The sequence below is a fragment of the Anopheles arabiensis genome, chromosome 2, assembly GCF_016920715.1.
Source record: "Anopheles arabiensis isolate DONGOLA chromosome 2, AaraD3, whole genome shotgun sequence".
NCBI lineage: Eukaryota > Metazoa > Arthropoda > Insecta > Diptera > Culicidae > Anopheles > Anopheles arabiensis.
The window spans coordinates 24,399,110-24,417,089 of NC_053517.1; the positions used below are offsets into that span (position 1 = coordinate 24,399,110).

At 46.2% G+C, this 17,980-nt stretch overlaps 3 protein-coding genes across 10 annotated transcripts in view; 1 reads left to right on the plus strand and 2 right to left on the minus strand.

Annotated features, from left to right (window-relative positions):
• Positions 1-1,275: 1,275 nt before the first annotated feature.
• On the minus strand, positions 1,276-10,389 carry LOC120894164 (protein krasavietz). Of its 3 annotated transcripts, XM_040296589.1 has the most exons (12): positions 10,268-10,389; positions 8,147-8,189; positions 7,495-7,620; positions 6,585-6,656; positions 5,219-5,392; positions 5,019-5,119; positions 4,572-4,710; positions 3,926-4,230; positions 2,964-3,071; positions 2,377-2,596; positions 2,165-2,287; positions 1,276-1,840 (listed from the first exon to the last, which is right to left on the minus strand). In XM_040296589.1, exons 4-12 carry the CDS (start codon positions 6,643-6,645, stop codon positions 1,818-1,820), a joined length of 1,254 nt encoding a protein of 417 aa, XP_040152523.1. In that variant the 5' UTR covers positions 6,646-6,656; positions 7,495-7,620; positions 8,147-8,189; positions 10,268-10,389; the 3' UTR covers positions 1,276-1,817. The 3 variants fall into 3 exon arrangements, with proteins under 3 accessions (XP_040152523.1, XP_040152522.1, XP_040152524.1); XM_040296588.1 differs by lacking the exon at positions 7,495-7,620; XM_040296590.1 differs by lacking the exons at positions 7,495-7,620; positions 8,147-8,189 and having other exon boundaries at positions 10,268-10,381.
• Positions 10,390-10,640: 251 nt separating this feature from the next.
• LOC120894165 (probable 39S ribosomal protein L45, mitochondrial) lies at positions 10,641-11,855 on the plus strand. The gene is made up of 2 exons (XM_040296591.1): positions 10,641-10,758; positions 10,821-11,855. Exons 1-2 carry the CDS (start codon positions 10,711-10,713, stop codon positions 11,778-11,780), a joined length of 1,008 nt encoding a protein of 335 aa, XP_040152525.1. The 5' UTR covers positions 10,641-10,710; the 3' UTR covers positions 11,781-11,855.
• A 344-nt stretch (positions 11,856-12,199) lies between these two features.
• The window catches only part of LOC120894158 (regulator of G-protein signaling loco), a 40,594-nt gene continuing 34,813 nt past the window's right edge, over positions 12,200-17,980 (minus strand). For 4 of the 6 annotated variants that reach the window (XM_040296578.1, XM_040296577.1, XM_040296581.1 and 1 more), the window contains 5 exons: positions 17,142-17,531; positions 16,375-17,069; positions 15,085-16,304; positions 14,524-15,015; positions 12,200-13,628 (listed from right to left, as the gene is read on the minus strand). In XM_040296578.1, the coding sequence (XP_040152512.1) occupies positions 12,580-13,628; positions 14,524-15,015; positions 15,085-16,304; positions 16,375-17,069; positions 17,142-17,531 (3,846 nt within the window). In that variant the 3' untranslated portion in view covers positions 12,200-12,579. Of the gene's footprint in view, positions 14,297-14,523; positions 15,016-15,084; positions 16,305-16,374; positions 17,070-17,141; positions 17,532-17,980 lie in introns of all 6 variants that reach the window. The other 2 variants (XR_005738176.1, XM_040296579.1) reach the window with 2 other exon arrangements.

The window sequence follows — 17,980 nt, forward strand, 5'->3', positions numbered from 1 at the left end:
TTCCAATACGAAAGAGTCAAGGAAGTGTTCCACAACTATGAGAACACGTTGAAAACCCGTAATGTGATATTGAAACGTTCTTCCCTCTCTCGTTATGTTATTCACTGTTTTTTTTTTCACTTTTTTCAAAAGAAGGCTTTATTATTGAAACTTTCATCGTTCTTCCATTGTTTGGGTCTCTATTGCACCGTTGTAATACGTGTTTGTGGTCGCCTTTGCGCATTACGCGAGATGTGTCAATGTTCTTTTACTGTAAAGGTCTTATTGGAATAGCAAAATCGGACAAAAAGGGTTCTTTTTGCAGTGTTTGTTACAAGACTTATTTTTGCTTTATATTTTGTTTTATTTTTGTTGTTGTTTGGCGGCGGCCCACAGTTGTTATGGGCTACTTTTAAGTACGGTTTTGGAAGACACCGGAAGGTCAGTGGTCACTTGTTGGTTAATGGATGGTTTTTTCCTCCCTGTACTTCACCACTCCCTTACTCGACTCTTACTTCGAGTGGGGTGGAGGAGAGTGCATGAACGACGAAGGGCGACAATATTCCATGTGTTGGTGATCATCATCATTCACAGTTCAAAGATGATTTTGCTTCTACGAAACCATTGTATCGCTTTTAAATTAGCTTTAAATCAGTTGTTAGCTAGCATTAAACGCTGAACACTTTTACAAACAGTGGAACAGAGCTGAAACCCGATTTACATGAATCAGTCATTTTTGAAGTCATTAAGAAACAAGCTTTACATCGCAGAGTAGAGTAAACAAATCCTGCTAGTTTATGGATTTACAAGAAGCAGCTTCATGCACCTTGGCTACCAACTTTACTGCAAAAAATAAAGGAGCTACTGAAAACCACATGATCATACGATATTTTGTTTGTCTTCAATTCGTTGTTCTGGTCTTCTTCTTTTCTTATCAAATAGCTTGCAACAGGCAATTATTGAAAAGTTACACTTGAACTCTGTCCTATTTTGTTTACACTACCATTTTTAGACCAATTTGGATGTGTTTCATTTGATGCTATTTTGTTCGTTCAACTATTTAAAGTTCAACAGTGGGGCAAGGGCACACTGTACCATCATCATACCACAAGCTAACAAAAAACAACCAAACAAAGCAAAGTTTACAAAGGAACCGACCTAGGGGGGAGCTAGAAACAACCAATAAAAAAACGACTAATAGTGTACTTTACACACACACATCATTTCCAGGGGGGAGTCGACATTAATATTCTTTCACTGAAATCAATTGCGGGGAAAAACGGGAACAATAAGATGCCTTCTTCTCATAACAAGACCATAATACAGTGATAGAGAGCTCTACACATTTTCCCTTTCAACCATATTTTGTATTATATTTTCCATCGGGTTTCTTTTCACTAGCGGTTCTACCCTCCCCTCCCATGCCCACGGGAGATAGAGCATGGAGAGAAGCGGAAGGGGTTAGCAGCAGCCGCTGTTCGTTCTATTCAGCACCACGGTGATTTCATTGTTCTAATAAAAAAAATAATAATAACGGGGATAAAAATGAGAATACGTATTGTTGTGCTTTTGCTGCGTTCCGCCGGGGGGACGATGGGGGATAAAGGATGTTGTTTTAATTGGTGCGCGCGCGCGCGGAACACACGCGGAATAGTTTAGTTTATTGCAAAGAAGAACGCCAGGCGATGTGATCGTGACTGGTGGTGGTGGTGGTGGTGGTAGTGGTGATGGGTTGCGCGCTATTGTAGATAAAAACGGTGCGTGGTGGGGAGGGATGAAAAACGTATCCAAAAAAAGACGACAAAAAACGAGATGAGCGCCACCGTGACAGTGTAGATTTAGTCTTCCTCAGATTCGCTTTCTGTAAAATAATGAGGAAATAGAAATGGAAACACACCATTAGTATTTGAATGATACGTTCCTTTTGAGTGGGCTAAATTTATATCAAAATGTGGAACACTAATAATCTGTATTGCTTAAGCTCTCGTCTTTCTATTTCGGGATAGAAAAAAAAGATAAGTAGAACTCGCGGCAACTTTACTATCGCATCAATTCAAGAACGAACGCTGCACACCTAGTACAACAATGCAGTCCGTGTTTGCCATGATGCAACTAACCGGACGATTGTCCAAATGAGACAATCGAAACCGTAAACAAAAGCAGCATAACAAGCACATGCACATACCTTCTTCGGCGTTTTGAAGCCACTCAATGAATTTTTTCATCTGTTCAAGGAAGTGCATCTTTCCCTTGTTCGAATGGCCCTCCTTGTACCACTTCAGAATCGAATCTTCCGTGATAACTTCGGCTGCAAATGAAGAAAAAAGAGATAAAAACGTAAATGAAGTGTGTTGTGTTGCAGCAGCTGTAGTAGCGGGAATAAGAAATAATGCTTACTTTTGTAAAAGAGCAGAACAATCTTCGAAAAGGCTTTCATAAAGTTCATGTTCTCGTAGCAAAACTCCTGCACCTTCAGCAGCAGGGCCATCTCCGACCGGTCCGTGGTGGTGAACGCTTCGAACAGTGGCGTGTAGGTGCGCAGATGTTTCGTTGCCTGTTCCGTGACCAGTTCCTCTTTCTTGTTCCATTCGGCTAGCGACATTACGGTGGACCAAATCTGAAGAGAAAGCACATCGTTCACTTGACTGCATTTAGACATGCACTACAACGGTTACACATGCACAGCGCGCGCCACTATGAGACAAGTAATGCGATTTAAATAGACTGTTCCGATAATATGGTTAAAAGAATGTTGCTCTTTATTGCTAAACGAAGCATTTATTGCTAAACGCTTTGTTGCAAACGATGCAGCAAACATCCCAAACACACACTAAGGGACATGAATGAATATCATATCACTTTTGGCAAACCATTTGGAACCATAGCACGGTAAGGGATCCGCAGAAAATGGATTTGTCTAGGGCCGTAGGCAGGAGGAGCAAGTGGGCGCTATGAGCATGCTGGAAAGGTTATAGAATACTTACGAGACCAACAACTTCATGCTCGGGAATGTTAGATTTCGTCGACATTTCCTTCGTGTCGGCGATAATATCCTTAATTGTCTTGTTATCGTTAATATCATCAACTAGCAGCTGTGAAAAGGAAGATGAAAAAGAGGCCGACCAAACGATTAGATTCATGAAAATAATATCTGTTATTTAAATGCTTAATATAAAACAACGGACACATGTTTGAAATCTAACGCGTTGGACGACATTCAATAGCAAAAACGGATTTTGTACTCCGAATTGCTATCATCCAACGCAGTACGATTTAAATTATGGTTTAATATCCCAGTAACATCATTCTACCACTTGTGGCAGATTGTTAGTCGATAATCAAAGGAGCATATGGACCATTAAAGGTACATTTTTCCATTTGATCGTACAACTTGTTCTGGGAGTAAGCTAAGCTTAGTGCTCTCTTTCTGTCTCTCGTAATTTCAACCAGATAGCCAATTTTACTTCTGTCTCAGAGTGAAAAAGCAAGTAAATGCTCATGAGATATGAGAGACCATTTACTGATGCACATGGTTCTGATGACTTTCTTGCACACGATTTCCCACCAAACAGATCGATATGTAGCGATACAATTTAGTTCTACTAACTAATGTGCGTATATCACGGTTTGGGTAAAAAAGGCTCGGTTTCATTTACACAAAAGTTTTTAGCAACATTTAGCATTGTGTACATGCCAACAGAGACATTTATATCGCCGACAAAAAGAAGTTATCGGTAATATGTATGTTAATGCTGTTGACACACTGAAGTATTCTATTGCACACAGTCGACACCTACAAACTGTTTGTATCAGCATAAGTAGGTTCTAATAAGGTGCGTTTTCTTTCCATTCGACCAAATAAGAATAAGATAGAGCTGCACATCAACTTAACTTACTCGCCGAAGCATTAACGTGATCGTACACGACCAATGCATTGTTTCCTTACCTGCGTCAGTTCTCGTTTCGCTTCCTGGCTCGCCTGATTCATGTGGAGCTTGAAGATGTCGGCCAGATCCTTCTCGACGAGCACCGTCTTGAGGTAGTCCTCGTTGCGCTTGTTCAAGGGCAGAAACTCCAGCAGGCGGTTGTCGAGACCGCTCTTGCGCAATGCCGCCACCAAAGGCGCATTGCCGCCCTTTTCCTGCTTGTAGGTGACGAACACCTCTAGCAGAAACTCGAGCGCGAGCCCGTCCTTCGTCAGGTGTTCATTGTTCAGTACGCTCAACACTTGCGGCGGAATGGAACCATTGGCTGTAGTAGTGATTTGGCGGGGAGAAGAAGAGGAAAATTCAAAAGGAAACATGTTAAAATTAAACCCACAACACAAATTTACGCGAGTAAATGCAATCGTTTCTAGCAAAGTGATTTTTTGATATTTTGTAATAGTCCTCATTGACGCCAAAAGTCACAGAAAACTGTAGGATAAGTGATGACGTAAGCAAAACGAACTATTATTTACTATTGGCACTTTTTATATTTGTATTAAACCATCGGCATGAATAAAAAAGCATCGCCTCCGGCAGTTTGATCCTAGTGCCGCGCAGAGCATGATGATGATGGAAACGATTGAAAGGAATAGAGCAGTAACTTACCCATCCACAGAGCCGTCATGCGAGCGAGCTTGATCCTTTCGAGTGGAGTAAAACCCTTGATGAAGATGAGAATTTTCTTCATCTCCTCTTCAAACATTTTCTCGAGATACTTGTATCGACGCATAAGCCGCATAAAGATCTGTAAGGAAAATCAGAGAGAATAGAAGAGAGTCAGGTTTAGTATAAGGATGCACCTCCCATTCCACTTTTGGAACAGTTTCTGCATTAAATTATTTCAACAAAAGAAATTATGTCAGAAAACTAGAAAAGATCCATCTTCAGGCAGTCCATAAGGAAAAATATGAATCTCAAGCAAAAAGTTTCCAAAATGATTTCGCACACATGTCTACACCGATATGCTGTGGAGATCGATCTCATTCAGCATTCGGTTCTAGCTAAAAGTGTGCAAGAGATACGTTATTTCTCAGTATGCTCTTTTGGCCGTACCTGCTCATGGTTCCGCATCGATTCCATGTCTTCCGATGCTGCGAATATACAGCGATCGGTTCGTGGTTTCTCGCCATCTTGTGAGATAGATCCTCCGGGAACTGTAACAGACAACGACAATGAAGGGAAGATTATTTAAAGAGTTCTCTCCGTGAAGCATGTAGTGTGCGAGCACTCCTAACACGTGAGCAGCTACTTACCGAGTAATCCACCAGCAATTAAGATATCGAATAATACTTCACCGTAGCGACGATAGTCGAGTTTATTACCAGCGCTGTCAAGGTACTTGTAAATTTGCTCTAGATCTTCAGCTGCATCGAGACCTGCAATGACCGCGTCACGGAATCCCGTGGGGTCATTCTTCTCTCTTTCATCTGCAAATCAAGGGTAAACGAAAAAAGGGGGAAAATACATTAGCAAACAATTCAAAGTACACAGGTGTTAGTGTGTAAATTCCTTCCGGAAAGATGATAGTTTTATTTGTTTCTGTAGCCAGGCTGCGTGTTACTGCACGTACGGGAAATCAAGCATGCGTAACATAGCTAAGCCGAAGCCAATCTTAATCTCACAGTATCTTCTTTTATTTATCCACAAGCAAGAGCATTCATATACGGCAACAAGCATGTGGCAGGGAACTGTGTATATTAATTGGAGGATATACATTATACCAATTTGCTGGCGGTTTATACTTTTATTACATCCTTGCCCACCAAGAGCAAACGGTAGCAGTCGAAACAAATATCGTACAAATACTTTTCCATGGTAAGTGGTGATTCTGTAGCCAGGCTGCGTGTTACTGCACGCACGGGAAATCAAACATGCGTAACATAGCTAAGCCGAAGCCAGTCTTAATCTCACAGTATCTTTTATTATTACATCCACAAGCAAGAGCATTTAAATACGGCAACACAAGCATGTGGCAGGGAACTGTGTATTTTGATAAAAGATCATTAATATCATTTGCACTGCTCGGTGGTTAGTGCACGGCTCGAAAGGTTTCTGGCATTACACAACTGGCTGCATTCGTTCTTCGCTTAGTGCTGTACGCCTCATAAGGGAAGGACGAGACACGTTTCCCCTTGGCATACTCAACAAAGAAATAAGCACGTGTCCAACAATTCCACGTGTTTTACCACAAGACTTCGTCGGTCTTTTGCTCAACCCAACGTCACACAATGCAACGTGACTAGAGGCAACCCATCAGGAATCTGGAGGCTTCTTTGAAACGTATTTAAATGTTGTACGATAAAGAAACCCCCTATCGTATTTTCCACTCCACCAGCGACAATATTGCTGCGCTAAATTATCTTAATCATTACGCTATCTATCTATAAGAGCACTTGAGATGTTATTACCATATGTTCGATACACTCACGGGAACACACCAGTGTTCCCACAACGCACAACTCAAAAAAGTACGAGCAGTAAGTTGGAATGAGCGATCGATTTTGCTATACCATGACCGCTCAATAGGTGCAGCATTCGATCGACTTGGACCTATTAGTTAGGTAATGGATACGTACAACAACTAATACACGTGCTTTAACGGATTTAATTCAGACTTACCCCTTTTCCTGGTCTTAATGCGTTGACCTGATAGTACTGGTCTTTCGGCTTTCTGACTCATACAACAAATTACTGGAAAACAGAACAGAGAAAAAAAGGCGTACTATTAGGAACAAATATTAAGTAAAAAGGCGAAGGTTTACAATTTAAATTACTTCTAAATTTTCTCTCTAGCATTGCAGTGCGTGTTTATGTTAAATTATTTATCATTTACCCACTTCGATAAACTATTTGAGATAGTATAATTCCATTTACATACTAGCTCTTAGCATATTAATTTGATCAATTTACGATCATCTAAAAATTGGCTCATGAAAGACAACCAATAAAAACATTAAAAGGAACGGAACGGCGCTCAAAAAAACTTCCACGTCCGGCGTTTCCGATGACCTACATTACGCCGACAGTCACTAACGGGGCCATGGACACTACCGCTGTCCTTACCAAATGGACATGGAGAGAGAGACGGGCGTGTGTAAACGCTACCTCATTGTTAGCCCAAGGTTGTAATAAAATACACCCTTGAAACAAATCGCAAGCATAGTACGTATTGAATTAAAAGTTAAATGTAATAGTAAATCGTTTAAGCTACATCTTAGTAAATCAAAAATGATAAACTTTAAACTAAAAAGTAAGAACTATCCACACTTCCCCCCAGATATGTACAGAAAATATATAAAAATCGTGCATAGACGGTGCCAAAATAACTGCAAAACTTGATCAAAAGCTGATGATTTCAACAAAAAAAAAAAAAAAAGTGGAGAGGTTGAGAATGAAAATATGCACGTAGGCTGAGGAATGTAACAAACAAAAACCGAACGTCAGCAACAGAAAAGCTGCTGCTGCCTTCTGCCGAAAAACAGGGTATCCGTCCGCATCTCGCAGGTTCCGTTCGACGAAAGTATCTTACCCGTATTTTCTTCAACCACGAAAAACAATTTTCAATATGTCTGTTCCCCTGACGACGACGACGACGACAACGACGTGGCTCTTGCTTTTTCGGTCGTCGTGTGCGTATACGTTTCGTTAAACTGATCTGAAAAAGGGCAATACGAAGGTGAGAGATGGTGCAACATCAAACAAACGAGCGGGGCATAGGTCACCACCCGCCGCGTGGCAAATGTAACGGGAGGGGGCGTTCGTGCCGTTGATGCAAAAAACAAAACATTTCTCCACTTTTCCTCGCTCGCCTTGGTGCTTTCTGAGGTATTATGAATAAAGTCCTCTGATTTCCAACCCACCCATCAAAACCCTCTCTCTTTGACTTGGTGAGAAAAATTAAATAATGCTAACATAACGCACTGCTAATTTATCCAGGTTTTATGTCCGCAGCGCCGGAATGTTCCGATCGATATGCGAGAAAGTCAAATCGACAATCACCACCAAAAAGCCAATCGATCCAAACAACCGTTGACAACGGCATAAAAAGACTGCTGCACCGCAAACGTCGAAAAAACGATCGATTGTGGGTGCAACTACACACGCAACGTTCTGAAATCATTTAAAAAGCTAACTAAACATAAAACATAAATTAAAAACAAAAGAAATAAAATAAAGCTTACTTAGTTACTGGTTTTCCGCAAAAATGAAGTCGTCGGGGCCGATCTATCCAATCACAATGAAAGATGAATGTGTAAAATATTCGGTAAGAAAAATGAACAAACTCAAAAACTGGTACAACACCGCGCGCTCGGGATGGGGGATATTTGGGTTCGTTCGTCTGCTTTTCTCTGTGCTTCCTTTTCGTTTACTGTACACTTTGCTAGATCTTTCTCTGTGGTGGTAGTAGTAGTAGTAGTAGGCTCTTTGTTTAGCTAATTGCAATGTGAAGTTCTTTTGTCTCCCAAGAGTTATACACGGTTTGCTACGATCTCTCTGATTTCGTGATGGCGGGGAGTGGTGGTGGAGTGTGCCTTTTGTGCGATGGTGAAATGGTGAGTGGGGTTGTGATGAAAATGAAGAAAACTAACTTCTACCAAAAAGAAAAAGAAAGAAAACGAAAATAACACTATCAAACATTGTTCCCCCTTTTGGCAAACGAAGTAAAAGAAAATATGTATGCTTTCTCATCCAACAATGGGGGAATTTTGCCGCCCCATCTTGATGACAATTACAAAGTGCAACTTAAGTTTTGCAAACAAACCCTCGCTATACCCATTAACACACACACACACGCCGACATACAAAGCCATATTTAAATTTACACACCACACCAACATACTAGTGCGTGGTGCTTGCTAATATGAAGCATCGCAGGAACATTTCGCGATATCGAGCTTATTTTGGGACATTGAGCCCGTTCCATTTTGAAGTTGTTGGGCATATGGCAACCTAACACAGACCTCCATCTTGGACACAAATTATGGACGAGTTCTCTAAGGGAAGCTGATGGAAGATTTGCGCGTGAGGGCTAGAAAGGCTGTATTTTTAACCTACATCGCCAACAATCATTCCATTATCATCTACCATCTCATTTAGTCCTATCTCTCATACGCTTCTTTACAGACGTATAAAAAGTCATGGCTACTCATTTTAACTTGATAAGACAAATGTACTGCACACACACACGCGCGAGCATGTGACTGTGACACCAATTTCCGTGAGGGGGAACACATTTGCACCCCAGCAGCAGTTAAAAAAGAAAGTCCTTTGCACGGTGCCAAAATTAAACAACCGCAGTAGCTGCATTTGCTGCAAAAAAAACCCAACACCATACATGCACACACCATGCACTTCCGACGCTTGGTTGATCTTGCAGCCGTTTTTAAAGGTTATATTCAAGGCAATCCACCGTTAATGTTCGTCGCTAGTCGATTGCCTTAAAGCAGTTCAACAACTTCTCTGCGCCTTGAACGTGTAAAAAAAAGTCAATGACAACGATGATAGTGATGACGACGGCGAAGAAATACCCCGTCCCTTCACCGTAGTTATGCTGCCGCTGCTCACGGGCAGCAACATGACACATCGGCATAGAAAGTTAGGTTAGGATTTCCCATCTGCTCGCCGCACCAACCCAATATGACAAGTCCGGAAGGTGGAGAGAAAGAAAGGGGAACAGAAAATTTCAATCAATGTCGTCGTGCCCCATACGAAACGAGAAATACAAGAGAGTTTTCAACACATTAAGCAATTCGTGGATTATTGACCTTACAGAGACCGAAATCACTGCTAATAAAGAGACTTTTGGCAAAGGGTTCTCGAATCTATCCTACCAACACAAAGCAACCGACAAAAAGTGCGTGTTACCTCCCTCCCCTTCTATCAAACGCCATTTCGCATTCCGCAGAGTATGCGCCATCTTTGAATCTAACGTTCCGCCCGAAACGGGACCTTTCCAGAAAGGAATGACCACAATGCTTTATCGCTTTGCTGCGATGATTAAAACATCACACAAATAACGATGACTCATGCACGATTCGCACATTTCAACACGATCGTAAGAAATGTCGCACGCACAGGGCAAACCAACTCCCCCAATTCGTGAAATTAGAAAACTGGCGATTCCGAAGCCATCGAAACCGTGGCAAAACTAGACACAAAAATCTCTACTTCCATCACGCACAGCGAGTGCAGCTTATGAAAAAAACCGTGTGTTGCCTAACATTTCTAACCATCTTCCTCCTCCAGACCACTTTTCGACGGTGCCCCGAGCGCGAGAGGGGCAGACCTGCGGCTTTACTTACAATTTTATTAGGTATTTCGCGGAGCACTGGACTGGACTGAGCACAACGATCACACCACACGCGCTGCCGATGGAGAAAGAAATGTGTCGCTGCACTGTCAGAACGGCCACACACGGAAGTTGCACTTCGAGCACTTTTTATGCGACCGCGACAAGACGTTTCGTTCGAGCAGTTTCGTTCCATCAAACTGCTCGATTCGTTCAAACGTCACGCATCGTGCATTTTTCGCACTAAAATAATTTAAAACAAAAACTTTCCGATAAAGATGCGTTTGAATTATTTAAATCTTTCTTCGGAAAAACTGCAAAATTTACACTTGATCTTAGTTAATTTTGAAGTTCTTCCAGAAAAGAACACACCTACAAAAAATGTTATTTGGGTACACCATTCTGTCATGATCATTGCACTGACAGTTTGTGTTGTTTTTGTGGTGCGATAAAAACATGGCTTCGTTCGTAGCCGCTAGCCGCGCTGCGATTAAATTTCTTCAGGTAAATGCACCAAACACCGTACCAATCGTATCAAAACTGTACCAAACCTTCGCCTGTTTTAGCTCCCGTCTGCTGGCTTCCTTGCGCCCTGTTTGCAGAATGCGACCGTCATCAATCAGCAGCAGGTCCGGCACCGGCGTACCAAGCACTGGGACCCCAAGTGGAAGCGATTGCGTAAAGCGAAGTTTGTCAAGATCGATATCCCGAATCTGAACGAGCGGCCGGAAGACTTGTCGCAGGAAGAGATGAAGACGCGCATGAAGGAGCGTGGCATCATGCCGCCCCGGCCCTGGCTCGAGCGCCCGTTCCACATCAGCTGCACGGGTGGTGTCTTCGAGCCGTACATCCCACCGGAGGGGGACGGTCGCATGTCGGCCATCTCGCGCGAAGGTGCCAAGCAGAAGATTGAGCAGCTGGAAAAGAAAACCAAATCGATGATGGCGATCCGCAAGATTCGCAATTACGACGAAGATTTCGAACCGCCCGAGTTTGCCACACTGGCGCAGGACATCTACATCGAGGCGCACAAAACGCTGTGCGAAAAGAACAAGTACAAGCTGCGCGAGATCGTCACGGAGCGGGCCTACCCGGAGCTGATGCACAACGTGGCGGACAAGACGATCCGGTGGCAGTTTCTGAAATCGCTCGAACCGCCGCGCGTTGTCCATGCGCGCTGCACCGATGTGATTACGAAGGAGAACATCTTCGCCCAGGTGACGGTCCGCTTCCACAGCCAGCAAACGTTGGCCATCTACGACCGGTTCGGGCGGCTGATGCACGGTAGCGAGACGGTAGCGAAGGATTGTCTTGAGTATGTCGTGTTCGAGAAGCATCTGGCCAACGAGTACGGCGTGTGGCGATTGCACGAGAAAATTATTCCCGACTGGATGCCACCGAAGGCGCCCGCTTTCATCACGTACCGCGTGGACGATGAACCGCCGGTGGCTGCGGCGGAAACGGAATCGAAGGAGGTGGTACCGGCGGAAGGTGCGGCCAAGGCCGAAACGGTTGCAACTGCTTGAAGTGTGGTGCTAACAGCTGGTGACCGTTTATCATGATGCATTATTAGTCGTTATAATAAAAAACAAATAATCGTACCCATTTTCGAGTCCGGTTCATGCTCTTTAAGGAGAATTGTATTTCCTTTAATTAAATCATTTTTTGTTAATGAATAACGTTCGTGCCAGTAAACTGAACGAAGGAAATTGATAACTATTACTTCTTCTGCACTTCAAAGCTCCACACGACATTCGACAGTGTGCTCCAAGCAGTTGGACGTATGTACAACGAAGAGAATTACTTTTAGCTGGAGAGCTCTGACACGGTAGAACATCGTAAAAAATGCTTTATATTACTGCAAATTGTTTCTTTCTCTCTTTTTACTGACTTTCCCATCATTCATCATACTTACCATCAGCTTCAGACATCATATTAACTCACCTTAAAATAGAAAATTAAATAATTTATATTTATTCAAAGCTTTCATTACATTATCCTCACTATGCTATAATCTTCCCGCCCGATAGGCGATGTCCAGTGTTGACTATTTACAAAGGAATCAATATCTTCGTGGCGAAACTTTTAACATCACAAACCACACATAGTATTATCACGCCGATTCCCAATCCAATCGCCCCGTTGAATTGTGCTAACAATGTTTAAGCAAGTTGAAATTTGGAATAAATTAATTTTTATCCCCCCGAGCTATATAAAAACGATCTTTTACACTTTTGTTTTATGAAGAGCCAAATTTGAAGAATCCTACTCCGCCTCTGGACGTCCGAATCGTTGGAACCGCATTTTGACTATAACCGATTACTGCTACACAAAGCTGCTATTCCCTTGATCGAAATATACATTGCGTGCTTGCGCAACGGCAACACTGATCGCCGATGCATTACTGCTGCCACCATCGTTGCCACTGCTGGCTCGCTGCTGTCGATTCCCTTCGCGGCCTCCGCGCGATAAATCATTGTGCGTGGTTGGACTTACAATACCATTACTCCCCACGACAGTTCCCACACCTACACCGTTACTATTGCTACTAGGATGATGACTGCTAACCGTGCTGCTGGAGGGACTAAGACCGCCAACGGTTGCACCCGTGCCATTAACACTACTTCCCATACTCCCATTGGTGCTGAGTGTAGTAGTGGAGAGACCACCGAGCAGCTCACTAGCACCACCACCAGGCGCACCAGCACTGCCAGGCGGTCCCGGTGCATACGAGGCAGCCACCGGGTGGCCCCAGTTGGAGGGTTTAATGGGTAGAATTTTCGGCTTCGGTGGTAACGGCGGTGGTCCCTTCTGACTATCGGGCGCACCACCACTGATCGCATTCGGCTGCCCGTCCTGACCTGGGGCGGCGGTAGCGTTACTTCCATTCGCTACCGGTTGCGACGTCGCCGTCTGGTAGCCCCCACCGCCATTATGAGTATGATGGTGATGATGATGATGGTAGTGCTGCCCATGGGGATGATGATGCGGATGCAGGTGCGGATGGTGATGATGATGGGACGGATAGTGTACCGCTAGCGGGTAGGGATTGTTGGTGGACGTGTTGCCGTTAGGTGTTGCGCCAGCCGCACCATTCGCACCGGACGCTCCAGCGCCGGCCGGGTGGTAGTGCAGTGGATGCAAATGATTGGCATGTGTCGGTGGCGAGGAACTGTCGGGCGACATTTCGTGCGGATGATGCTCGCAGCACGCGAGGTTGGGCAGGTCGGGACCGTCGGCCGTGCTGCTGGAATCGCTAGAATGATCGCCGGAATAATGCTGCGATGCGGAACTAGATGGGATGGTGCGGGGTGTGGCGGTCACCAGCGCTTGACCATTGTAAGGTCGGGCATGGGTGAAGACTAGGGTAGTGTCTGGAATGAGGAGATGGGCAGAGTGTGTGCGATTAGTACACGGGGGGGATCGATGCGGGGACGATGTTGTAATAGTATGATGGTTTTAAACACATGTACTAGAGTTTATAAGTAATATACTTTAAAGAAATAGTATAACTCAAGATGAAACTCAACGCCACTAACAACAATAACATTTTACTACGACCTCGGGCAACAATAAGGAAACATGCAATTGATATTAGATAGTTTTTTTTAAATCATGTATCATGTAAAAACAATATTAACACCCAAATAATTAACAAAAATATAACAATACATGAAATACAAAAAACACATGAAATAGGTTTAAATCCATCTAGAATAAAAGTAGTGACAAAATGATCGATAAAATAAAGAAGAAACAAAAAACACTCTGACCATACGTAACGGAAAAGAAACCACAAACAACAGCACACAAAACAAAGATAAAAACAAATGGGAATGGGAATGGCTAATGGTACGCAAAACACAAACGCACACACAGTACATAGATTGAAGGCTCCATCATACGCACATATACATAGGAAAGAACCAAGGTGGGCCAGCTGGAACGTAATGGGTACACACAGTTTGGGAGTTCTTTTGGTGTTAGCATTGTTTGGGCCAACTTTATCCAAGAGCAACTTCAACCACGCTCGTTATGCTTCCTGTCGCACGATGAGTTTCACACAAGACGCCAAAGAATTAATGGAAAATAGAAGAAATGTTAGTATTCGTAGCAGTAGTAGATCGTCGACAGTGCACAGTTAGTAGTCTATAGTATTGTAAGTGGTCGACCGAAATACGTTTTTGCGACCGGAAGCGGTAACATTTTAGTGGCATACGCACACACAAACTAAGGCCAATGCACATACACACGCGGGGCACTACTTACCGGCATAGCTAGTTTCGGACTGCGAACCGCCATTAGTGCCACTGCCGCCCCCGTGCACGTGGAATGGATCGTCCTGCGGCAGGGGCGAAGCATTGCACTGGGTGGACAGATTCAGATGGCTATCGCTGACGGCCGCATGGACGGGCGATCCCGGCCCGGACAGGTTCTGGCGACCCTGCTGCCCGGTGATCGATAACCGTGGCGCTGGCTGGGGCTTGTTGATTTGCTGCAACGAACCGCCCACAAACTCCGCCGTCGGGGTGGTAGCCTCCGAGCGGCGGGCCGGCTTACTGCGCGTCAGCTTGGAAGGGCCTGCCGCCGACGAGGGTACTGCCGAGGCGCCAATCGATCCCGCACTACTACTAACCGCAGCGGAGCTAGTGGAAAAGTTTTCCTTGTCCTTCAGAAAGTCGGGCAGCTCGAAATTGATTTCCGTGCCCCGCTGATCTTCCAACCGGCTCCGTTGGGCTCGCTTCAGACCCTCCAGCAGCTCTGTGGGGATAAAGCAAACATAGATCAGAAATCACCATCACCGTGTGGTGTGGTCTTGCCACAGCTTACCATCGTTCTGGGAGCGTGTCGGTATCTGCAGCTTGACACCCGCCTTCAGTTTCGCGATGATTGGCTTCTTGATGCCGAGATTGTTCACACTCTCTCCACCGTCCTCCGAGCCGCCGGTGGAGCATTTTTTACTTTTCGCCCCGCGGCCACTCTCCGACGGTGCTGCGTTGGAGCCGCGCCTACGGAATCGATCGCGCCGCGTCGATGAAGTATCGGACGCGCAATCTACATCCACGGTGCCGGGCCCCTTTCCAACTGCCGTCACAACACCACCGAAGGCCGTTTTGCCATTCCTCAACTCGTCGAACACCTTGTTCGTTATTTCGTCCAGTGAGTTAAGCTCCTGCTGACCCCGAGTGCCGGCCCCGACGCCTGCCTGCTGCTGCTGGTGCTGATCGTCCTTCGACTGCTGCTCCGACTGCTCCTTGGCACGGGATTGCGTTTGGTTTACAGTGTTATTATTGCACGTGGCGGAAGCAGCTGTGCCGTTTCCGAGTAATTGCTGACTCTTGCTGTTCGTTGCCACCGCGTACGACGGAGGAAGAGCAGACGGAACGGCAAACGTATGCTGCTGCTGACCGGCGGCACTCGCTTGCGGACCGTTTTGTAGCTGCAGCAGCTGCTGCTGCTGTTGCTGCTGGAAGTGATGCACGATCTGCTGATGGGTGGCGGTGTTGATTACTGGTCGCGCCCCTGCCAGCGGACGACCCAGCTCAGGATGCACGTTTGGCGTTTCGTTCGCGCTGCGTATGTACAGACACAATCCATCGACCGTGGTCACGGGTTGCGTCATGTCGAGACACACGTCGACCGTCGAGTGCACGACCACCTTCATCTCGTCCAGCTCGTAGTTGTACTTGTGCAGGATCGGCCGCAGCACGTCCGCGAGCGGTTTCGCCGCCTTGCTCTTGACCGATATCATCTTCCGGTTCGGCAGGTTCAGCTTGAACACGACGCGCTGATCGATGTTCACCTCCTTGCCGGCCAAGCTCACCGACGGGCCGTCCAGGTCGAGCGGTTTCGTGCTGCCGGCCAGGAACGCCTCGTACGCGTTGTACACGATGCCGCGCTTTTCCAGCAGCCGCTCCACCAGCTCCTTGATCGTTTCGTTCGATCGCGTCTGCACGACGGTGGTCGCACCGTTCGAAAGGATCACCCGACAGAGCGTGTTGCGTGAGTCGTCCGGATCGCACGATTTGCCACCGATCGCCGCATCAAAACTGTAACAGAGCGAACCATTTTTTGAATTAAACGAGACTCTGAGGAGGAAAATGCTCTAATGCTACATACCTTGCTAAGGAACTTCGAGAACTGTGTATGTCGCTGGTAGAATTGGTGGAAAGCAACTTCAACGTGTTGCTGCTACTTCCGCCCCCGGTTGTGGTCGTGCCGGAAGCTTTCTCACCACCACCACCACCTCCCGAACCGCCACCCTTTTCCTTGCTATCCTTCTTGGACGTGTCCGAGTCCCCGCGGTCCTTCGATTTGCAGCGCGTCTTGCGATGCCACGGCAGCAGCGATTTGCGTCGTCGATCTTCCGCATTGCTTAGCGACTTCTTTAGCTTCGTAATGCTCGCCGCGGTGCCGGTACCGCTCGCCGTCAGCATCGTGGCGCTGGTCCGTAGCATCGGATCGAGCTGTTCGCCCGGATACGGCAACCCCTGGCCCTTCCCTTCCGCCTCCTGGCACACGCGGTACAGGTCCGACTTGATGAAGCGCTGGTAGCTGTCAAACTTCATCAGATTGAAGATCTGCTTCTGGGCCGCCGCAAACAGGGTCGGTTCGGCCTGGGGCAGATTCTCCAGCGCAATGTTGCGCGCGATCGAGTCCACGTTGACCGGTTCGCTGCAGCCCGACTCCAGATGGCGGGCAAAGATGGCCTGCGCTTCGCGCGCCCGCTCCTCCCGCTCCGTCAGCTGCCGGTAGCGTTCGCACGCCGTCCAGAAGTAGATGTTTTCGGCGGAGAACTCCTTCTTGAGAAATTCCTACAAATCGGGACGAAAGGACGAGAAACAGTTTTAAAAACAGAGAGCATTTGGTAACATTAACGTGCTTACCGAGAATGTGTGCAGTCCGGCCGCATCTTCCAGCAGCTTTTCGAAGGACGTTCCCCACGATGCGACACCGGTCGGTCCGGTTGTCGTGCCGCCGTTACCACCGGTTCCAGCCGCTCCCATCGGCCCGGCTGCGATCGTTGCCGATTCCGTGGAAAGCGTATCCACTCCGCCTCCCGCACTGCCACCGCCCGTGTACGGATTATAGCCGCTCTTGGTCGAGCTGTAGTCATCGTCGATCGACTTGGTGTACACGTCGCTCTCGGAGGCGGCCAGCGAGGACGGCCGCCGGGCCGATCCATTCGTCGGGGTGCGGTGTTCGGTCGAGCGGGATCGCAAAGACGACTGGCCCCAGCGCCGGAATGGCGATGCGCTGTGATTAATTGTTTTACCCTGTGTGAACGAAAGCAAACCGGACAGGTGGTTAATTAATGTTGTCTGTACCTGGTACAGCAGTACCAGTTGGGGTGTCGAATATAGTGCCTTATGATGTAATGTTTTCCAGACTCTTTCTACCTCTTCTTTTATGAATGATCATCCTCCCTCCCATACCCTTCCCTTCAAAAACATTGTTTTCTTCTCCCTTCCCCCGTTAATGCGAAATTTCTCATCGTATTTGCCCGCTTACATCTTGCTCGAGATCGGTGGTTGTTGTTGGCGGTGCAGCAATTACGTTTATCTCCGGTATGACCGTCTTACGTCCCCGGCCGGCAGTGCCCACGCGAGTAGCACTGCCACGCTGGTCACTCTCACCATCACCCACGCCACCACCGTCGTTGCCGATGCTGGTCGCATAGATTTCGCCCTCCTTGATGAATCCCATCATCTTGAAGCCGACATGA